Here is a 19,650-nt window from a genome sequence, read left to right on the forward strand (position 1 = left end):
AGCTTTCATGATGGTTATTGATATGTGCCATTCATTTGAGACCAGGGTGATCAATAGGTTACTTCATTCCTGCAGGGTCCTTTCTTGGCTCTAAATTTAATTTTCACTCTGCCAGCTGGCTCCTCCTCCCAGATCCTCACTCACATTCCCACCCAGCCTGACAGAATGCACCCTGGGCTCCTACACCTTTATTAATTTTTTAATTTTTTAAATCAAAGCGTAGTTGATTTACAGTGTTAATTTCTGCTGTACAGAAAAGTGATTCAGTTATACACATATATATTCTTTTTAATATTTTTTTCCATTATGGCTTATCCTAGGATACTGTATATAGTTTCCTGTGCTATATAGTAGGACCTTGTTGTTTATCTATTCTACATGTAATAGTTTGCATCCACTAACCCCAATCTCCCATCCACCCTTCCCCCACCCACTGCCTTTGGCAACTCCAAGTCTTTTCTCTGTGTTTGTAAGTCTGTTTCATAGACAAGTTCATTTGTACCATCTTTTAGATTCCGCATAAAAGGTATTTGTCTTTTTGTCTTCACTTATAATGATAGTCTCTAGCTGCACCTACACCTTTATTTACAAACCACTCACATTCACCCTCTTATTGAGTTCCTGCTCAGCCTCTGTCCCTAAGCTTTGTCCAGCCCCTGACCACCACATCGACGTTTCTAATGCCTATACTGCCACTGTATTCTAAAGCTTGCATCCTGCAGCCCTTGACCCCTGCCCGACTGCCTCCGGAGCCGTTTTACCCCGCCTCCTGCGGCTCCGCGAGCCGCCGCTGGGAGGCGGGGCGGACCCTTGCCCTTTTCAGAGATCAGCTTTACGATACGTGGACCGTCATTTTACGACAGGACGGGGTTGCTTTGTGGCTGTCGATTTTCTCTGAAGTCCGAATTCGAAGATACTTTTTCTGCGGTGGCGGCTGGCACGGCAGTGGGGAGATGAGGCAGAAGCGGAAAGGTGCGCAAGGGAGGGGAATCTGGGCGGGAATGGTAGAGAAGGGGCGAACCTCGGGCCGTCACGTGCTGAAGCCAGTTGTTCCCTCGGGAATCCGCTGCCTGACCCAGTCGCCGCACCACCTGTAGCCCATCTGTGGACTCTAGCCTCTTGCTTTCTCATTTTTACCTGTTGTGCCTTTTAAACAAGACTATCCTTTCTCTTCCTTTTTGGCAGTCTTTTGCATAAATGACAAGAAAAGCTTTATTTCAGGGAACGCCCTCCAAGAAGTTAACGTGGTAGTTGGATTTAACGCGTTTGTTTTTACGACTCATTTCACGTGCTTTATAAAAAAAAAAAAAAAAAAACCAACAATGGTGCCTTTCAGGAGCCTTCTACTTAGTATCTAGGTTATGTGTATTCTCTTTATCTTCAGAATAATTTTTTCTATCTTTATTTTCTTTATTTTGTACACTGTTGACCCTTGAACGGCGCGGGGGTTGGGGGGCACAGATCCCTGCACAGCTGAAAATCTGAGCATTGCTGTCTCTGCCTTAGAAACGAAGGAACTGGTAAATAAAGCACCCCAAGGGCAGGAAGCCGAAACGTTTTGGATGGAATCAGGACACAAATCCTAGTTCTTTTGATTCCACATATTATAATCTCTAATCAAGCGCAAACTTCCCCATACTTAATTTAAGGATCTGTAAAATAAAAATATAGATACTATATTTATTGAAAAAATCCACATTATCAGTGGAGTACGCAGTTCAAACCCACATTGTTCAAGGATCATTTGTACTTATTTTCTTTAAATACTACTTTCATGTTTTTAACTCCCAAAACTTGAGAACATATAATTCTCCACCGTGTATTGTGTCCTATTTAAATGCTTTTGCCTTGTAGCCAGCTTGTGTAACCTGTACTCTGTTCTTACCAAACCCTGTCAAAAAGCCTCTATTCTAGTCAGCACTCCTGCACATATAGATGTTCCTTCTGGATTACCCTGTTTTGCTTGTCCAAATCTTGCCTTTTCTTTAAAAAATCCCTCTGTGATTGATTACTTCCATGAAGGCTTTTCTTACTGTTTTACTTCTTCAGTTAATTCTTGACACCTTCAGTGCTGTACAAGTGTTTTAAAAAATCTTTACATGCATACTTCATTTTATTGCACTTAGCTTTAGTGCACTTCACAGATATAGTGGTTTTGTTTTTTGTTTTTTTTTATTTTGTTTTTCATTTGAAAGTTTGTGGCAACCCTGTGGCGAGCAAGTCTATCAGTGCCATTTTCCAACAGCATTTCCTCACTTCATGTCTCTGTGTCACATTGTGGTAATTTCCACAATATTTCACGCTTTTCCATTATTTTTACCTTTATTATGATAATCTGTGATCAGTGATATTTGATGTTACTATTGTAATTGTTTTGGGGCCCCATAACTGCTGTGTAAGTTGGTGAACTTAATTGGTAAAATGTGTGTGTTCTGACTGCTCCACCTGTTGGCAGTTCCCCCCATATCTCTCCCTTCAGGCCTCCCTGTTCCTTGAGACACAATGATATTGAAATTAGTAACCCTACAGTGGCATCTAAAGGTTCAAGTAAAAGAGTCCTACATCTCTCACTTTAAATCAAAAGCTAGAAATGATTACGCTTAGTGAGGAAGGCATGTTATGTCAAAAGCTGTTAGGCTGAACACTAGGCCTTTTGCACCAGAATTAGCCAGTTGTGAACGCAGAGGGAAAATTCTTGAAGGGAATTGGAAATGCTGCTCTAATGAACATATAGAATGTTAAGAAAGTGGAACGGCCTTATTGCTGGTACGGAGAAGGCTTCAGTAGTCTGGATAGAAGGTCAACCAGCCACAACATTCCCTTAAGTTAAAGCCTAATCCAGAGCAAGGCCCTAACTCTTTAATTTTGTGAAGGCTGAGAGAGGTGAGAAAGCTGCAGAAGCTAAGTTTGAAGCTAGGAGGGGTTAATTCATGAGGTTTAAGGAACGAAGCTATCTCCATAATGCGAAAGTAAAATGGAAGCAGCAAAATACTGATATAGAAGCTGCAGCAAGTTATCCAGAAGGTCTAGCTAAAATAATTCATGAAGGTGCTACACTAAACAACAGATTTTCAGTGTAGATGAAACAGCCTTATATTGGAAGAAGATACACCATCCAGGACTTTCATAGCTTGAGAGGAGATGTCAGTGCCCTGGCTTCAAAGCCTCAAAGGGACAGGTTGACTCTTGTCAGGGGCTAATGCAGCTGATGACTTTAAGGTGAAGCCGATGCTTGTTTACCATTCTCCATATCCTAGGGTTCTTAGAATTATGCTAAATTGACTCTGCCTGTGCTCCATAAATGGAGGAACAAAGCCTGGGTGGCAGCACATCTGCTTACAGCATGGTTTACTGAATATTTTAAGCCCACTGTTGATAGCATATTCCTTTCAAAATATTACTGCTCATTGTCAGTGTACCTAGTTCCTCAAGCGCTCTGATGGAAATGTATAATGAGACCAAATATCCATTCTGCAGACCATGGAGCAAGGAGTCATTTCATCTTTCAAGTCTTATTATGTAAGAAATAGGTTCTGCACATGTCGAAACGGCAGGAGAACTAGAAGTAGAAATGGAGTTTGAAGATGGGACTGAATTGCTGCAGTCTAATGATAAAACTAATGGATGAGTTGCGTCTTATGGATGAGCAAAAAAAGTGGTTTCTTGAGATGGACTCTACTCCTGGTGAAAGATTGCTGAAACTACAATAAAAGATTTAGAATATTACATTAAACTTAGTTTATAAAGCAGCAGCAAGTTTTGAGAGGGATTGACTCTAATTTGAAAGACATTCTCCTGTGGGGGAAATGCTATCAAACAGCATTGCATGCACCAAGCAATGGTTCATGAAAGGAAGAGTTGGAGTTCCCGTCAGTCATGGCTCAGTGGAAACGAATTTGATTAGTATCTATGAGGATGCATGTTTGATCCCTGGTCTCGCTCAATGGGTTAAGGATCTGGCGTTGCTTTGATCTGTGGGGTAGGTCGCAGACACTGCTCGGATCCTGTGTTGCTGTGGCTGTGGTGTAGGCCAGCAGCTACAGCTCTGATTCGACCCCTAGCCTGGGAACCTCCACATGCTGCAGATGCAGCTCTAAAAAAGGAAAAAAAAGAGTCAATCAATGGGGCAAACTTTCACTGTTGTCTTAGTTTAGGAAATTACCTGGATTTCCTGTTGTGGCTCAGCAGTAATGAACCCGATTAGTATCCATGAAGACATGGGTTTAACTCAGTGGATTAAAGATCTGGCGTTGCTGTGAGCTGCAGTGTAGGTCGAAGATGTGGCTTGGAGCCGGTGTTGCTATGGTGTAGGCCGGCGACTTCTGCTCTCATTCAACCCCTAGCCTGGGAACTTGCATATGCCACAGGTATGGCCCTAAAAAGACAAAAAAAAAAAAAAAGGAATTATCACAGCCATCCCACCCATCAGCGCCCAGATCAGTAGGCAGCCTTCAACATTGAGGCAAGCCACTCTACCAGCAAAAATACTGTGATTTGCTAATGGCTCAGGTGATGGTTAGCATTTTTAGGCAATAATTCATTAAGTGGTTTTTTTTAAAAAAGAAATGCACATTTACCCTACAATACAGGGAAAACAAAAAATTCATGTAATTTGCTTTATTTCAGTATCTGCTTTATTGTGGTGGTCTGAAACTGAACCTGCAGTATCTCTGAGGTCTGTGTTTTTATCACCTGAGTCCCTCTTACCCTCTAAATAAATTCTTACGCAGAACCTCAATATTTAAACAGATAAAAGCCTAACTGCTTTCATTGAAATGGACAAAGAGACCCTCCCTCTTCTCCTGCTTCCCCTCTACCGTCACCACCCCCAGCCTCTGTTACAGGTTTCCTCGGGTGCTTTTATAGAACTGGGTTTCAGGGTTTAGAAAGAATTTAGCCTTCTGTTATAATAGACTCCTTTTTCTTTCATATTGTTTTGTAGGTGTTAGCTTTGCCTCATTAAACTAGAGGTGGCTTACTACTGTGGAAAAAAAACCACCTAAACTGGAGAAAAGACCTGGATTGGAGTCCTCACTATGTCATTTACAATGATGTCTTAACTTGCCTTAACTTTTCACACCTGTAGAATGGGATAACAGTAACTCCCTTCCAGTGCTGTTGTGAGGTTTCAAATGAGATAAAGTCAATGAAAGGGCTCCCTAAGCACTGTGCTTCTCTCTGATTACATCATTATTTTCAAACATCAGCTTTTTTTTGCGGGCAGGAGGACTGCTTGCTTGGAGCCCCCAAGCTGAAATCTCAGTTTTTATCACCTGAGAGGGACTGGTGTTTTTTGTCTTGAGAGAAAGAGGTTAGATTGGCCTGACTTGGGTAGCTGCCCATCCTTGAACCAGTCAGCTGTAATTGAGGAGATGGGGTCATGTAAGAACTTGTCAGCATCTGCTGTTGCCTTTTAGATAAGAAGGGCAGCCTAAGTTGCCAGGAAAAGGTTATGATGGTGGATAGACTATATTTTAGAGATGCGTTAAGATCACGTCTTTGTATTTCAAAGTAGTATTACATTGCTTTGTAATTCCACTTCTGGATACCTGAGACAGACAACTATTCCTATTCCATCTACCTCTACTCTGAGAATTGGATGAAATAATGCATCTGAATGTAATTTCGGGAAATAAAAGGAAGCTATTTTAACTACTTTGGCCTTTTCCTGTGTGATTAGGTTCTTTTTCCTCATGTTTGTCTTGACTCTTTCATGTATGTTTGCTTCTGAAGTGAGCTCTTCCCAAATATGGGTGAAGCCAGGTTTGTTTTAAAGATATAAAATATATGAAAAAAATTGTAAACAGTAAGGGTTTAGTGTCTTATGAACTTGAGCTATTCATTTAGCATATTGGAATGAGTTTGGAAGGAACACTGCTAATAAATTCAAAAGCTTTTACTGAATAATATGATTTTTTACATTGTCAAATGTTATCTTTCCAGGAGATCTCAGCCCTGCTGAGTTGATGATGCTGACCATAGGAGATGTTATTAAGCAACTAATTGAAGCCCATGAACAGGGGAAAGACATTGATCTGAATAAGTAAGTGAGTCTATAAAAAAGAAGGTAACCTTTTTCTTGGATAGTAGATCTCTTTTCTGGAATTATCAAATACTACTGATTCTATCTCATGTTTCATGTTTTAGTTGAGACTTTAGCTTTCTGCCCTGTCCAGTCATTATTTATGACAGAATTGTCTCATAACTTAATAATGCTGATAGCTTTAACATTTCTTGGGAAGTTACACTATAGCAGTCACTGTTAGTAGTGCATTGCATATATTAGCTCAGCTGATCCTCTCAAAAACTGTTAAGAGGTATGTGCTTATATCACCCTCATTTGACCAGTGGGTGCCCTGAGGCAGAGAAAAGTTAAATAACTTATCCAACAGCAAATAAGTGGTGATTGGCAGAGCTAGAATTTGGAATCAGGTCTTCTGTCTCCAGAGCCCGGGTTCTGTCCTTCTGTGTTATCTCATTTCCATCCTTTCTCTCTTCCCTGTGTTCTCAGAAGAAGCGGTAGCTCTCTCCCAAGAAAACTCTCTCTGGGGCCCTTGATTTCATCCAGCCATTCCCTACTGTTGAATCTCCTTGACAGGTTCATCCACTTCCACTACACAATCATGTTCGCCTTTGACTTTATTACATCTTCAAGTAAGAGTGGTCTTTCATCATAGAGAACAGACTTGTGGTTGCAAGGGGGTGGGGGAATGGGAGGAAGGAGCAGGAGTTTGGGATTAGCAGATGCAAGCTATTATATATAGGATGAATAGAAAGTTCCTTGGTGGCTCAGCAGGTTAAGGATCCAAACACACTGTCACTGCTATGGCAAGGGTTTGATCCCTAGCCCTGGAGCTTCTGCATGCTGTGGATGCAGCCCCCAAAAAGGGAGAGGGGGGATGGATAAACAACAAGTTCCTACTTTATAGCACAGGGAGCTATATTCTATATCCTGTGATAAACCATAATGAAAAAGAATATAAAAAAGAATGTATATGTATATATAACTGAATCGCTTTGTTGTACAGCAGAAATTAACACATTGTAAATCAACTATAATTTTAAAAAAGAGAGAAGAAAGGAAGAGTGGTCTTTCCTCTCTGCATCTTTTTGTTTACTGTATATTCACTATATAGGTCTGCTCTGGTGTAAGTGTCTTTCCCCCACCACCCCCAGGTCAGCAGCAGTCAAACCTCTACACACACAGCCTTTTCTCAGCCCCTGGCTTCTATTGCTTGAGATACTGCAGTGTTTTTCACCCCTTTCTTGGAACATTGTGCTCAATAAAGATTTGTTAAAGAAATAAGTAACCATTCTTTCTTTACTCTGAAGACATTATATGTTATTGATGTGTTTTTTCTATCACATATTTAGCATGTTTTTTTCCCTATCTTTGTTGGCGATACCCCTGATTACTCAAATCTTTTGTTTCTCATGAACATTTCTACTTCTTACATATTTTTGTCATTCTCTCTGATTTGGCACCTCTAAAGCTAAAGTGGTATCTTCCTTAAAACCAGCCCCTACTCAGATGTCCTCTTTGCCTAATGGTTTAAACCTTCATCCAGGCTTGAAACTCTAGTGTCATCTTTGAATCTTTTTTCCTTAGGTCCAATTAGGGTCGAAGTTTTGCCTACTCTTCAGTATGACTCCTACTTCCATTTCTTTTAAAACTTAAGTCTAGACTACTGCAGTAGTTTATGCTTTCAGTTCCTTTTACTGTCTAGCTGAATTAATTTTCCTTCATCTCATCTTTTATCGTGTCATTTCCATGCAGGAACCTTCAGCCTAACACCAATGCTTATGGAATTAAATGCAGCTTCCTCAGCCCCTTATGTAAGGCCTCTTGGTCTGGCTTCAGCTTACTTTTCAAATTTTATAAACTTCGCTACCTTTACATTGAAAACTACCTACTTTCTGTCAAGTTGGCCTACCTGTATTTTGTAAAATATGTTCATTCCTGGTTTTGCATCTTCACATAAGCTAGCCCATCTGCCCGCTTTTAGTGTCATTTCTGTGTCTTCACTGCCTTTCTGAAGCCTGTTCTCTTTTTCTGTGCCTGTTTTCCATGAATATCTCCCCAGCACACACCGAGTTCCTCTCTTGAACTCTGAAAGTGTTCATTGTTGTGTGTGTGTTTATTACATGCATATTTATGTCTGGCAGATTTTTTGTGCATACCTGTGTGCAAACATGCAAACATAAAGCATGAAACAGCTATGGCTTACACCTCCCAACATACCAAGTGGTCTCCCGTACTCATGTCAGAGACTCGATCAACATTTGTTGAAATGATTCAAACACCCCATAATATTTCTAGATGGATTAAAATGAGAAGAGAAAGGGACTATTAGGATTTGGCTAGCAGCCGCAAATCTAAGAGAAGCTGGTAAAACCATAGAGGAAAGCAAAGAATATGGGATAGGATTCCTTCTGGGGGTGAGGGGTAAGGTTACAATGAGAAAGGGACCAATGGGTCTTCTGAAGTGCTGATCATACTCTCTCTTGGAGTGAGTGTGGTTGTTAAAGTATATTTATATGTTTTATGTTCTGTTCTTTAATATTTTGTGTTAGAAAAATCTTAGAAAAACATATACTTTATTTCCTGTTTGGTTCTGCATAGCTTTGCTTTAAATTGTTTTTGTTTTGTTTTGTGGCTTGAGACAGTGGTTTGCAACCAGGCATGGCACCCTCCTCCCCCAATCAACCCTGAAGATATTTGGCAATGTTTGATGCATTTTTGGTTGTTATAACAAGAAGGGGTGCTGGTGGGTAGAGGCCAAGGATGCTGCTAAATATCGTAGCATGTACTGAATGGTCCCCCACAACGGAACTGATGTGATCCCAAATACAGGAGAGAAAATGGTAGCATCCTTTGAAGCTGGAGCCCTACTGTGAAGGAGACCTACATTGTGTCACTGTCCTGGGCCCCTTCCCTGTAGTCATTAGTACTCCACAGTGAGAACAGGAGGTCAGGGATTTTGTTCTCTTTCCCTCACAGTTGTAAATGTTAAAGCCACTTGTCATCTAGTGAAAGCATAGGGAGTGACCAGAGGTGATGATTTTATTTACAGATTATCCTCTTGGTAGCTTGTCCGTGAAATACTGTGGTCTTGATAATTCTAGATGCTTTATTTTCAGGGTGAAAACCAGGACAGCTGCCAAATATGGCCTTTCTGCGCAGCCCCGCCTGGTGGACATCATTGCTGCAGTCCCACCTCAGTATCGGAAGGTCTTGGTCCCCAAGTTAAAGGCAAAACCCATCAGAACTGCCAGTGGGGTGAGTGATTCAATTCATCACATATTGATTGTGTATCTGTTCTGCCACAGATTCCTGCCTCCATTTAACACCTAGGTGATGAGGTGGGGGTGGGGGATTCAGACTAATAAAATTCATATGTTATGATACATGCTGGAGTGGAGATGTGCAGAATTTGCTGTACTTTAAGGAGTAGCTGATGTTACGGTTTTTGGTGTCTTTAAAGTGTAGGTCACAGCTTGGTGACTACCATAAGGTGGTAAATAGTGTTCAGCTTAAGGTCATGTCTTAGAAGATTGATTTTATAAAAGGCACTTTTAAAAGTTAATTCTATATGAGGTATCTGTGAAACATTCGACACCATGGAGGGTGATATGGGAGTTCAGAGGACAGAGATGTCCCTGAGTAAAAGGGACCAGGGAAAGCCCAGGAGGAAACATAGAGCTTGATTGGCATATAAACGGAGCTCGTGTAAGCAGAGAAGAGCAGCTGGAAGAGCAAAGGAGGCAAGGGCATGGGACCTAAGGCACAGAGGGAAAGATGACATGAGAGGTGTGTGTGCAGGGAGCTGCGGGTGTACCAGACCCACTGGGGCTAACAATTCATTTTGGAAAGCAGCAGGAAATTGGGGTGAAGAGTTAGTTTGCGATGAGCTTGTAAAAGATCTTAAATGTCCTGCAGAGATGCCAGATAATAGGAAACTGAAAGATTTTTACAAAGGGAACTGATCAGAAGCAAATAGATTTTCAGAAAATTATTTTGGGAACAAGATGTAAGGTAGCTTGGAGTCAAAAAGACTGGCTGGGATATTCTTGGTTTGACCTAGGTGTGAAGCATTAAGAGCCTGAGTTAGTGTAGGGCCTCTAGGATAAAAAGGATGAGTGTGAGAGATATGAGGGAGGAATTGATAGGATTTGGGCCCTCTTAAAACGTGGTACCCAGAGTTGAAGTCCGTGTTCCTGATGTGATCTAAGATGTCCAGTCTGTTATTTGGATGGGGACAGTACACTTCTGGTAAGTACAGCTTATATCACTTGCTGGGGAGCCATATAACCTGGTTTTTATTGCATTTATGACTAACTAAACCCCCAGAACTTTGACGCATAATATACCACAGTCCTGGTCTCTTCTCCTTTGTACCTAAGTGTTTTGGGTTTGTTTGTGCCTAGTGTAAAAGGCTTTTACAGAAAATTTAATAGTTCCAAACCTCTCACCTCCCATTTTCCCCTCCAGGCAACCACTTTTAAGTCTTAGCTGATTTCTTGGCATTTACTTCTGTGTCCATAAATAAGGTGCTTTCTAGATGTCTTGAATTTTCAGTTTGTGGCATTATGCATGGCCTTGCCTCTATGGAAGACGCAGGTTTAGCAGCCTTTGGACTGGATGGTGCACCTGCTAGATAATACTAAATAATAAGGATGAAAGCCATACAAAATGGGATAAAGTATAGAATAAGTTTCCTATTTGTCTCAGCATATTTTCCATTCCACTTCTCTAGAGGGAGTCACTTAATCTGTTTCTTAAGATCCATGATATAATAATCTGTGTGAATGTAATTGTTTAAATGTATGTATTTTATTCTGTAAAAAAAAATAAAAGTTTCAAAAAAAGAAAAAAAAATTGCCTGTTAGACCTCTCCCCTTTGACTGTCTATACACCCTTAAGTGTAGTATGACTAGAACCTCAGACTTGCTCATTCATCTTTCTTGTCTGTCTTAGTTCATGGTGCCCCCATGCCCTTAGTTTCCAGAAGATCTGAAATGCATTGTCCATTCCTGCTACCACTGGGGGGAACATTCTGGCCTTTATTATTTCTTATTTAGATTATTTCAGCCCTTTCTTAAAGGGCCTACTTTGTCTTACCTGCACCAAATAAATCCATCTTCTGCAGTGTCAACAGAGTGACTTGTTGAAAACATCAGAAGTACACAGCTGATTGTCATTCCCTGGCTTATATGCATTTTAACCTCCATGCTTTTATTCCCTGTGATTACTGTGGTGCTTTGTTTTTATTTTTATTCATTTTTATTTATTGTTTTTTAATGGCCGCACCTGTGGCATATGGAAGTTACTGGACTAGAGGTCTAACTAGAGCTGCAGCTGCCAGCCTACAGCAACGCCAGATCCTAGCCACGTATGCGACCCACACAGCAGCTTGTGTCAACGACGACGAGTCCTTAACTCCCTGAACGAGGCCAGAGATCAAACCGACATTCTCAAAAAGACAACATTGGGTTGCTAACCTGCTGAGCCACAAATAGAAATCTCCTGTTTCTATTTTTATTTTTTATTTTTGGCAGAAGTTAAATGTGTTCCGTTACTTTGTGTGTAATGATTTTTATTTTTTTTCCATTATAGCTGGTTTACAGTATTCTGTCATTTTTCTTTTCTTTTCTTTTCTTTGTCTTTTTGCCTTTTCGAGGACCGCTTCCCACGGCATATGGAGGTTCCCAGGCTAGGGGTCAAATCGGAGCTATAGTCACCGGCCTACGCCAGAGCCACAGCAATGCGGGATCCGAGCCGCGTTTGCAACCTACACCACAGCTCACGGCAACGCTGGATCCTTAACCCACTGAGCAAGGCCAGGGACCGAACCCGCAACCTCATGATTCCTAGTCGAATTTGTTAACCACTGTGCCACAACGGGAACTCCATTCTGTCATTTTTCTACTGTATAGCGTGGTGACCCAGTTACACATACATGTATACATTCTTTTTTCTCACATTATCATGCTCCATCATAAGTGACCAGACATAATTCCCAGGGCTACACAGCAGGATCTCATTGCTAATCCATTCCAAAGGCAATAGTCTGCATCTATTAACCCCAAGCACCCCATCCATCCCACTCCCTCCCCCTTGGCAACCACAAGTCTATTCTCCAAGTCCATGATTTTCTCTTTTATGGAAAGGTTCATTTGTGCCTTATATTAGATTCCAGATATAAGTGATATCATATGGTGTTTGTCTTTCTCTTTCTTACTTCACTCAGTATGAGAGTTTCTAGTTCTATCCATGTTACTGCAAATGGCATTATTTCGTTGTTTTTGTGGCTGAGTAGTATTCCATTGTGTATATATACCACATCTTCCTAATCCAATCATCTGTCGATGGACATTTGGGTTGTTTCCATGTCTCGGCTGTTGTGAATAGTGCTGCGGTAAACATGCGGGTGCGTGTGTCTTTTTCAAGGAAAGTTTTGTCTAGATAGTTGCCCAAGAGGAGGATTGCTGGGTCATATGGTAGTTCTATGTATAGTTTTCTAAGGTGCCTCCATACTGTTCTTCATAGTGATTGTACCAGATTACATTCCCACCAACAGTGCAGGAGGGTTCCCTTTTCTCCACACCCTCTCCAGCATTTGCTATTTGTGAACTCATTAATGGTGGTCATTCTGACTGGTGTGAGATGGTATCTCGCTGTAGTTTTGTTTTTCATTTCTCTAATATTCATTTTTTGAGCTTGTTGGCCACCTGTATATCTTCCTTGGAGAAATGTCTATTCAGGTCTTTTGCCCATTTTTCAGTTGGGTTGTTGGCTTTTTTGCTGTTGGGATGTATAAGTTGCTTGTATATTCTAGGGATTAAGCCCTTGTCAGTTGCATCATTTGAAACTATTTTCTCCCATTCTGCAAGTTGTCTTTTTGTTTTCTTTTTGGTTGTTTTTATTTTTTTTATAGAGCAGCTTTAGGCTTACAGAATAATTGAACAGAATGCATACAGAGTTCCCCTGTACTTCATTTCCGCCTCTCTCAGGTTGCCCTGTTATTTATTATTAATACCTTGCATTGATTTGATACTTTTGTTATACTTGATGAACCAATAGTGCTACGTTATTATTAACCGAAGCCTGTAGTTTACATTAGTGTCCCTCACAGTGTTGTACATTCTGTGGGTTTTACCAAATGCATAATGTCCTGTGTCCACCATACAGTAGTATATGGAATAGTTTCACTGCCCTAAAACTCTCCTGATCATCCTTTCCTCTGCTTCATACTTCTGGCAACCACTGATCTATTTACTGTCCTTGTAGTTTTGACTTTTCCAGAATGTTACACAGTTGGAGTCAGTATGTTGTGTAGCCTTTGCAGATTGGCTTCTGTTACTTGAAGAGTACACTTAAGGTTGTGCCATGTCTTTTTAATGGCTTGCTAGCTCTTTTCTTTTCAGCACTGAATAACATTCCATTGTGTGAGTGTGCTACAGTTTGTTTATCCGTGAACCTATTAAAGGACCTCCCGGCTGCTTCCAGTTTTTGGCAATTGTGATGAACAAAGCTGTGATAAACATTTGTGTGAAGGTTTTTGTGTATACAAATTTTTCAACCCATTTGGGTAAATACATACTCAGGGGCACGATTGCTAGGTCATATGGTGAGAGTATGTTTAGATTTGTAAGAAACTGCCAAACTGTCTTCCAAAGTGGCTGCACCATTTTGCATTCCCACTAGCAGTGAATGAGAGTTCCTGTTGTTCCACATGCTTGCCAGCATTTGGTGTTGTCAGTGCTCTGGATTTTGGCTGTTCTGTTACATATGAAGTGATATCTCATTGCTGTAATTTGCAATTCCTGAATGACACATGATGCTGAGTATCTTCTCATTTTTTTTCTTTTTTTTGCTTTTTTAAAACCACACCCATGGCATATGGAGGTTCCCAGGCTAGGGGTCCAATCCGAGCTACAACTGCCAGCCTACGCCACAGCCACACCAGATCCGAGCTGTGTCTATGACCTACCTCACGGCAACGCCAGATCCTTAACCTCCTGAGTGAGACCAGGGATCGAACCACAACCATGTGGTTCCTAGTTGGAGTCATTTCTGCTGCGCCACAACGGGAACTCCCATTCTCATGTACTTATTTTTGCCTCCTGTATGTTGTCTTTGATGAGGTATCTGTTCAGATCTTTTGAGCTATTCTTAATTGGGTTGTTTGGGTTTTTTATTGTGAAGATTTAAGAGGTTTTTTGGTTTTAATATTTGTAAGATACATATTTTTTATCAGACATGTGTTCTGTAAATATTTTCTCCCAGTCTGCGGCATGTCTTTTTAGTATCTTTCTCAGAGCAGAACTTTCAAGTTTTAAAGTAGCCCAACTTAGCAACTTTTTCTTTCATGGTTTGCATTTTTGGTGTTGTATCTAAAAACTCATTTCAAAACCCAGAATCACCTAAATGGTCTCCTATGTTATCTTTTAGAAGCTTTTAAGTTTTGCATGTACGTTTAGGTCGATGATCCACTTTGAGTTGTTTGTATTTGGGTTTTTTGTTTGAACATCATGATTAGTATCATTAATTACAACAGTAGCTACCATGTGTTGCCCACCTACTGGAGCCTGGCCACTGTGCTGCTGTGTTTTCAAATTAAATCCTGAAAATGGTTTTGAGAATAGGTAGTATTGTCTTCACTTTACAAAGTCGGAAAATACACAGAGGCAGAGAAGAGATTCAAAGCTTCCTCTCTCTGGCTGACTCCAAAGTCATTGCTTTTTCTACCTTATTGGTAATTTTTAAGCTGTATCTTAGAAAACTACATGATCCTTACATGTTTTTTAAGAGCTGCTGTAGGGAATAATAGGGGAAGCCATGGGAGCAGGTTCCATCTCTGCTTCACCCAGGGCTATTGCTTTTCTCTCCTCTATAAATTGAGGTTTCAAGTAAAACATTACTTGAAAGGGGCATTCTACCACTTAAAAAATGTTTGAAAGCCACAGGACATTGCTTCCCCAGTCCACACTACCCCCTGCCTTCTTAGCTTAGTTAACCCTTACTCAGCAAGGCTATCAGCTCCTTAGGAAAGCGTCCCTAACTCCCTTGGTCAGGCTAATTAATTGCCTTCTCTGGGTAGCCTAGTATTTTCTACATGCTTCTTACCATGTGGTTTTGAAAAACCCTATTTCTCTTGTGCCTTTATCCCCTGCTAGGTGGTAGGATTTCAGAGGACAGAGGCAGTGCAGTCATATTTTTGTAGTCTTGGGACCCACCTGCTCTGTGTGTCTCAGAACCTGGCCTATGTAGTAGACCCTCAGTGAAAGGTTGGGAAATTAGATTGACCTCATCGGTGAGTGGTATGTGTGGTTTTGTCTCGTTTTAAATAAGAGCATTTGTTTGAAAATTGTAGTTGTTAATTCAGATCTGCAGATTATTTTAGAATTTCTCTAGATTGCTATTTAATGATTTAAATTTTAATAATTTTTGTTATGAAAAACAATCACAGACTTATAGAAAAGTTGAAAATCCAGTACAAAGAACCCTTTCTCCCAGAAACATTTGAGAGTCAGTTGCAAAGGCGATGCCTTTGAATACTAGAGTGTGTATTTCCTGCAAACAAGGACATTTTCTTCATCACCACAGTACAGCCATCAAAATCAGGAATTTAGCACTGATACCCTATCACTATCTAATCCTCAGACCTCATTCAAGTTTCAACAGCTGTTTCAATAACAACCCTACAGGACCCGGTTCAGAATCACTTGTGGTGTTTAGTCGTCATGTCTCTTCAGTCTGGACACTTTCTCTGTCTCTCCTTGACTTTGCTACCTTAATACTTTTAAAGATTTCAGGCAAGTCATTTTGTAGCATTTATCTGGATTTGGTTTAATCAGGTGTTTCCTCCTAATTAGATTCAAGTTTGCATTTTTGACAGGAACATCACAGAAGTGATACTGAGTTCTTCTCATACCTTGTCGGGTGGTGCATAGTTTGTTGTCCTCACAGGACATTCTGATTAAGGCGATGTCTACCAGGCATCCCTTTTGTAGTTAGTGATTCTTTTCCACTTTGTAAATGAGAAATTTTCTGTTTTGAAGTACTTTGACGCTATGTAAATATCCTCTTATCAGACTTCCAATTTCCTTATTCATTTGTATGAATGGATCAATGGTTTTACCTATTTGGTGGGTTGTAATCTGTTCGTATTTTTTTTTTTTTTTGATGTGCAAATTTCCCCCGCTTTTGACCAGTGGGGCCCTTTCACGCTCATTTCTGTTTCTTTTTTAAATGTCCTCATCATTCTTTGAGCAGTTTCTAGCTTTCTGTCATAATAAAATGTTTTAGGCTTATCTTGTACTTTCATTGCCCCATACCTGGAATCAGCAGTTTCTTCAAGGAGCCCTGGTTTCTTTTCATGGAGAGGGGTATTTAGAAATAAAGGTCTGGAGTTCCCGTCGTGGCGCAGTGGTTAACGAATCCGACTAGGAACCATGAGGTTTCGGGTTCGGTCCCTGGCCTTGCTCAGTGGGTTAACGATCCGGCGTTGCCGTGAGCTGTGGTGTAGGTTGCAGACGCGGCTCGGATCCTGCGTTGCTGTGGCTCTGGTGTAGGCTGGCAGCTGTAGCTCCAATTAGACCCTAGCCTGGGAACCTCCATATGCTGCGGGAGCGGCCCAAGAAATAGCAACAACAAAAGACAAAAGACAAAAGACAAAAAAAAAAAAAAAAAAAAAAAGAAATAAAGATCTGAGTGCTAAATGTGCTCAGGGATGTCAGCATGCTCCCAGACTCTCTCAGTGGACCAGGCTAGGAAATATATATGTATATGTGCATACATGTGTGCATACACATTTATGTAACACATTTGCATCTATTTATTTGTGTATATATATATATATCTATGTATATATTTAAAACTGTGATTCTTCAATAGTACCTTTAATTTCATCCAGCCCACAGAGTTCATTTTAGTTTTTTTCCATTTTCATAACTTTTTTCTCTGACAGTAAGAAACCTGGCTTGCATTCATCTTAATGCACACCCTTATTTGACCAGCTGCTCCCATATGTAACCAATCTTGTAACTCCGCCATCACCTGCTTTCACAAGGAGATGCTCTTCTTACCCCATTTGGGTTCTGAGAGACTTCTCTGAGAATATCTTGCACACACTCTGAAGTCTGGCTCCAACTAGTTACATAGTCTCTACGCTAAATATCGTGGTCTAGTGGGAGGAGTTTGAATAAAAAAGGTTAGGTTTAGATATAAAGTAATTTGTTTCTTGTAAGCTATTTTAGTAAAACCAATCAGACACAGCAAGGAAGAATAAAAATCACCATGACCTCAAAAATTAGTGTCTTACTTTGCACTTAGTTTATTGTCAAATGTAATACAAACCAGTGTATACAATGTATATGTACATTTTGACATTAACAACATTAATCTTCAAGATTAACAATATTGGAAAGAGATCACCCTTGTACTCATAGCTCAGTTAAAAAATTATAGCATTACCCTTTGAACCCCTTTGTGTGCCTCCTTCTGTTTGCATTCCTCTCCCACTTTCTTTCTTTTTTTTTTTTTGGTCTTTTTGCCATTTCTTGGGCTGCTCCTTTTGGGCCGCTCCTGCGGCATATGGAGGTTCCCAGGCTAGGGGTCGAATCAGAGCTGTAGCTGCCAGCCTGTGCCAGAGCCACAGCAACACGGGATCCAAGCCGCGTCTGCAACCTACACCACAGCTCATGGCAACGCCAGATCCTTAACCCACTGAGCAAGGGCAGGGATCAAACCCGCAACCTCATGATTCCTAGTCGGATTCATTAACCACTGCGCCATGACGGGAACTCCGTCTTCTCCCACTTTCTGAGAGATAACCACTCTCCAGAGTTTTGTGTGACTTATTTCATAATTGTTTTTTATTAATCTTTCCTTTATAGATTGCTGTTGTGGCTGTCATGTGCAAGCCCCACAGATGTCCTCACATCAGTTTTACAGGAAATATATGTGTGTGAGTATGATGGTTTTGATCAGCTGTGTATGTGTCTTTATGGAACCAGTAAGTCCCCTAGAGCCTTGATTGATCAAATCAGTGCATGCTGGTAATATTTAAAACTTTGACTTAATAGAGTCATAAGTTAGTTCTATGAAACAAGCAGCCGTTAATAGGATATTTCTTTTCTTTTTTTTTTTTTTTTTGGTCTTTTTAGGGCAGCACCCACGGCATATGTAGGTTCACAGGCCAGAGGTAGCCTATCAGAGCTGTAGCCTCTGGCCACAGCCCCACCAGATCCGAGCCAAGTCTGGGACCTACACCACAGCTCAGGGCAACACTCGATCCTTAACCCCCTGAGCGAGGGCAGGGATTGAACCCACATCCTTATGTATGCCGGTCAGATTTGTTTCTGTTGAGCCACAATGGGAACTCCTAATAATAGGATATTTTTTTTTTTGCATTTGCTTTTTAGGGCCGCACCCACGGCATGTGGAAGTTGCCAGGCTAGGGGTCTAATAGGAGCTAAAGCTGCTGGCCTATACCACAGCCACAGCCACGCCAGATCCAAGCCGTGTTGGTGACCTACACCACAGCTCATGGCAATGCTGGATCCTTAACCCACTGAGCGAGGCCAGGGATTGAACCCACAGCCTCACAGTTCCTAGTTGGATTCATTTCCACTGAGCCAGGATGGGAAGGGAACTCCTAATATTTCAATGCTATAAAAATGAAATATAAAGATTTTCTTTTGTTACAGTATACACTACAAGATACATAGGTTGGACTGGGAGTTTGGAGTTGGTAGATGCAAACTATTACATTTAAAATGGATAAGCAATGAGATCCAACTGTATAGCATGCGAAACTATATTCAGTCTCTTGGGATAGACCATGATGGAAGATAATATAAGAAAGGGAATGTATATGTATATATGACTTGGTCACTTTCTGTGCAGTAGAAATAGGCACAGCATTGTAAACCAGTAGTACTCATAAAAAATTTTTTTAAAGCTGAGAATGTGAAAAAGTGTTTAAAAATAAATTAAATGCATAGATCAAAAAAATATAGGTTACAAAACTCAAAGCAGTAGATTTTCTGTTAAACTTGATGAATGAAACATGGACATATGAGCTGCCTAAATTCCATATGTCAGCAGTTTAAAGTGAATTTGGACCAGAAAAGTGTCAAAATAAAAAGTAATCCTTGTAAATATTTTTTAATTTAGGTAATTGGAATAATTAGTATGTATGATTAATTTGTATGATTAAAAATTAACATGTATGATTCCAGATGAGAAGGTTGATCGGGAGAAAGATTTTCTTAAGGGTAATCACCATGGGTATTGATCCAAATTTAGGAAAACTTGAGCCCTGTTATTTGTCCCCAGAAGCTTATACTTGTAAAATAATAGTGACTTGGGAGTTTCCTGGTGGCTTAGCGGTTAAGGATTTGATGTTGTCACTGCTGTGGCATGGGTTCAGTCCCTGGCCTGGGACTTTCCACATGCTGTGAGCATGGGCAAAAAATAAAATAAAAATTGGAGTTCCTGCTGTGGCACACCAGGATCAGCAGCATCTCTGGAGTGCTGAGATGCAGGTTTGATCCCCTGTGAGGCACAGTGGGTTAAGGATCCAGTGTTGCAGCAACTGCTACATAGGTCGCAAGAGCAGCTCAGATCTGATCCTTGGCCCA

The 19,650-nt window shown here is 40.7% G+C and overlaps 1 protein-coding gene across 1 annotated transcript in view; it reads left to right on the forward strand.

Moving 5' to 3' along the window:
* ELP3 (elongator acetyltransferase complex subunit 3) overlaps window positions 666–19,650 on the forward strand; it is a 107,134-nt gene continuing 88,149 nt past the window's right edge. Inside the window, exons 1-4 of the mRNA XM_021072278.1 lie at window positions 666–972; window positions 5,944–6,043; window positions 9,142–9,280; window positions 17,902–17,972. Of these exons, the coding sequence (XP_020927937.1) occupies window positions 681–972; window positions 5,944–6,043; window positions 9,142–9,280; window positions 17,902–17,972 (602 nt within the window). The 5' untranslated portion in view covers window positions 666–680. The remainder of the gene's footprint in view (window positions 973–5,943; window positions 6,044–9,141; window positions 9,281–17,901; window positions 17,973–19,650) is intronic.

This window comes from Sus scrofa, chromosome 14 (genome assembly GCF_000003025.6).
Source record: "Sus scrofa isolate TJ Tabasco breed Duroc chromosome 14, Sscrofa11.1, whole genome shotgun sequence".
Classification (NCBI taxonomy): Eukaryota; Metazoa; Chordata; class Mammalia; order Artiodactyla; family Suidae; genus Sus; species Sus scrofa.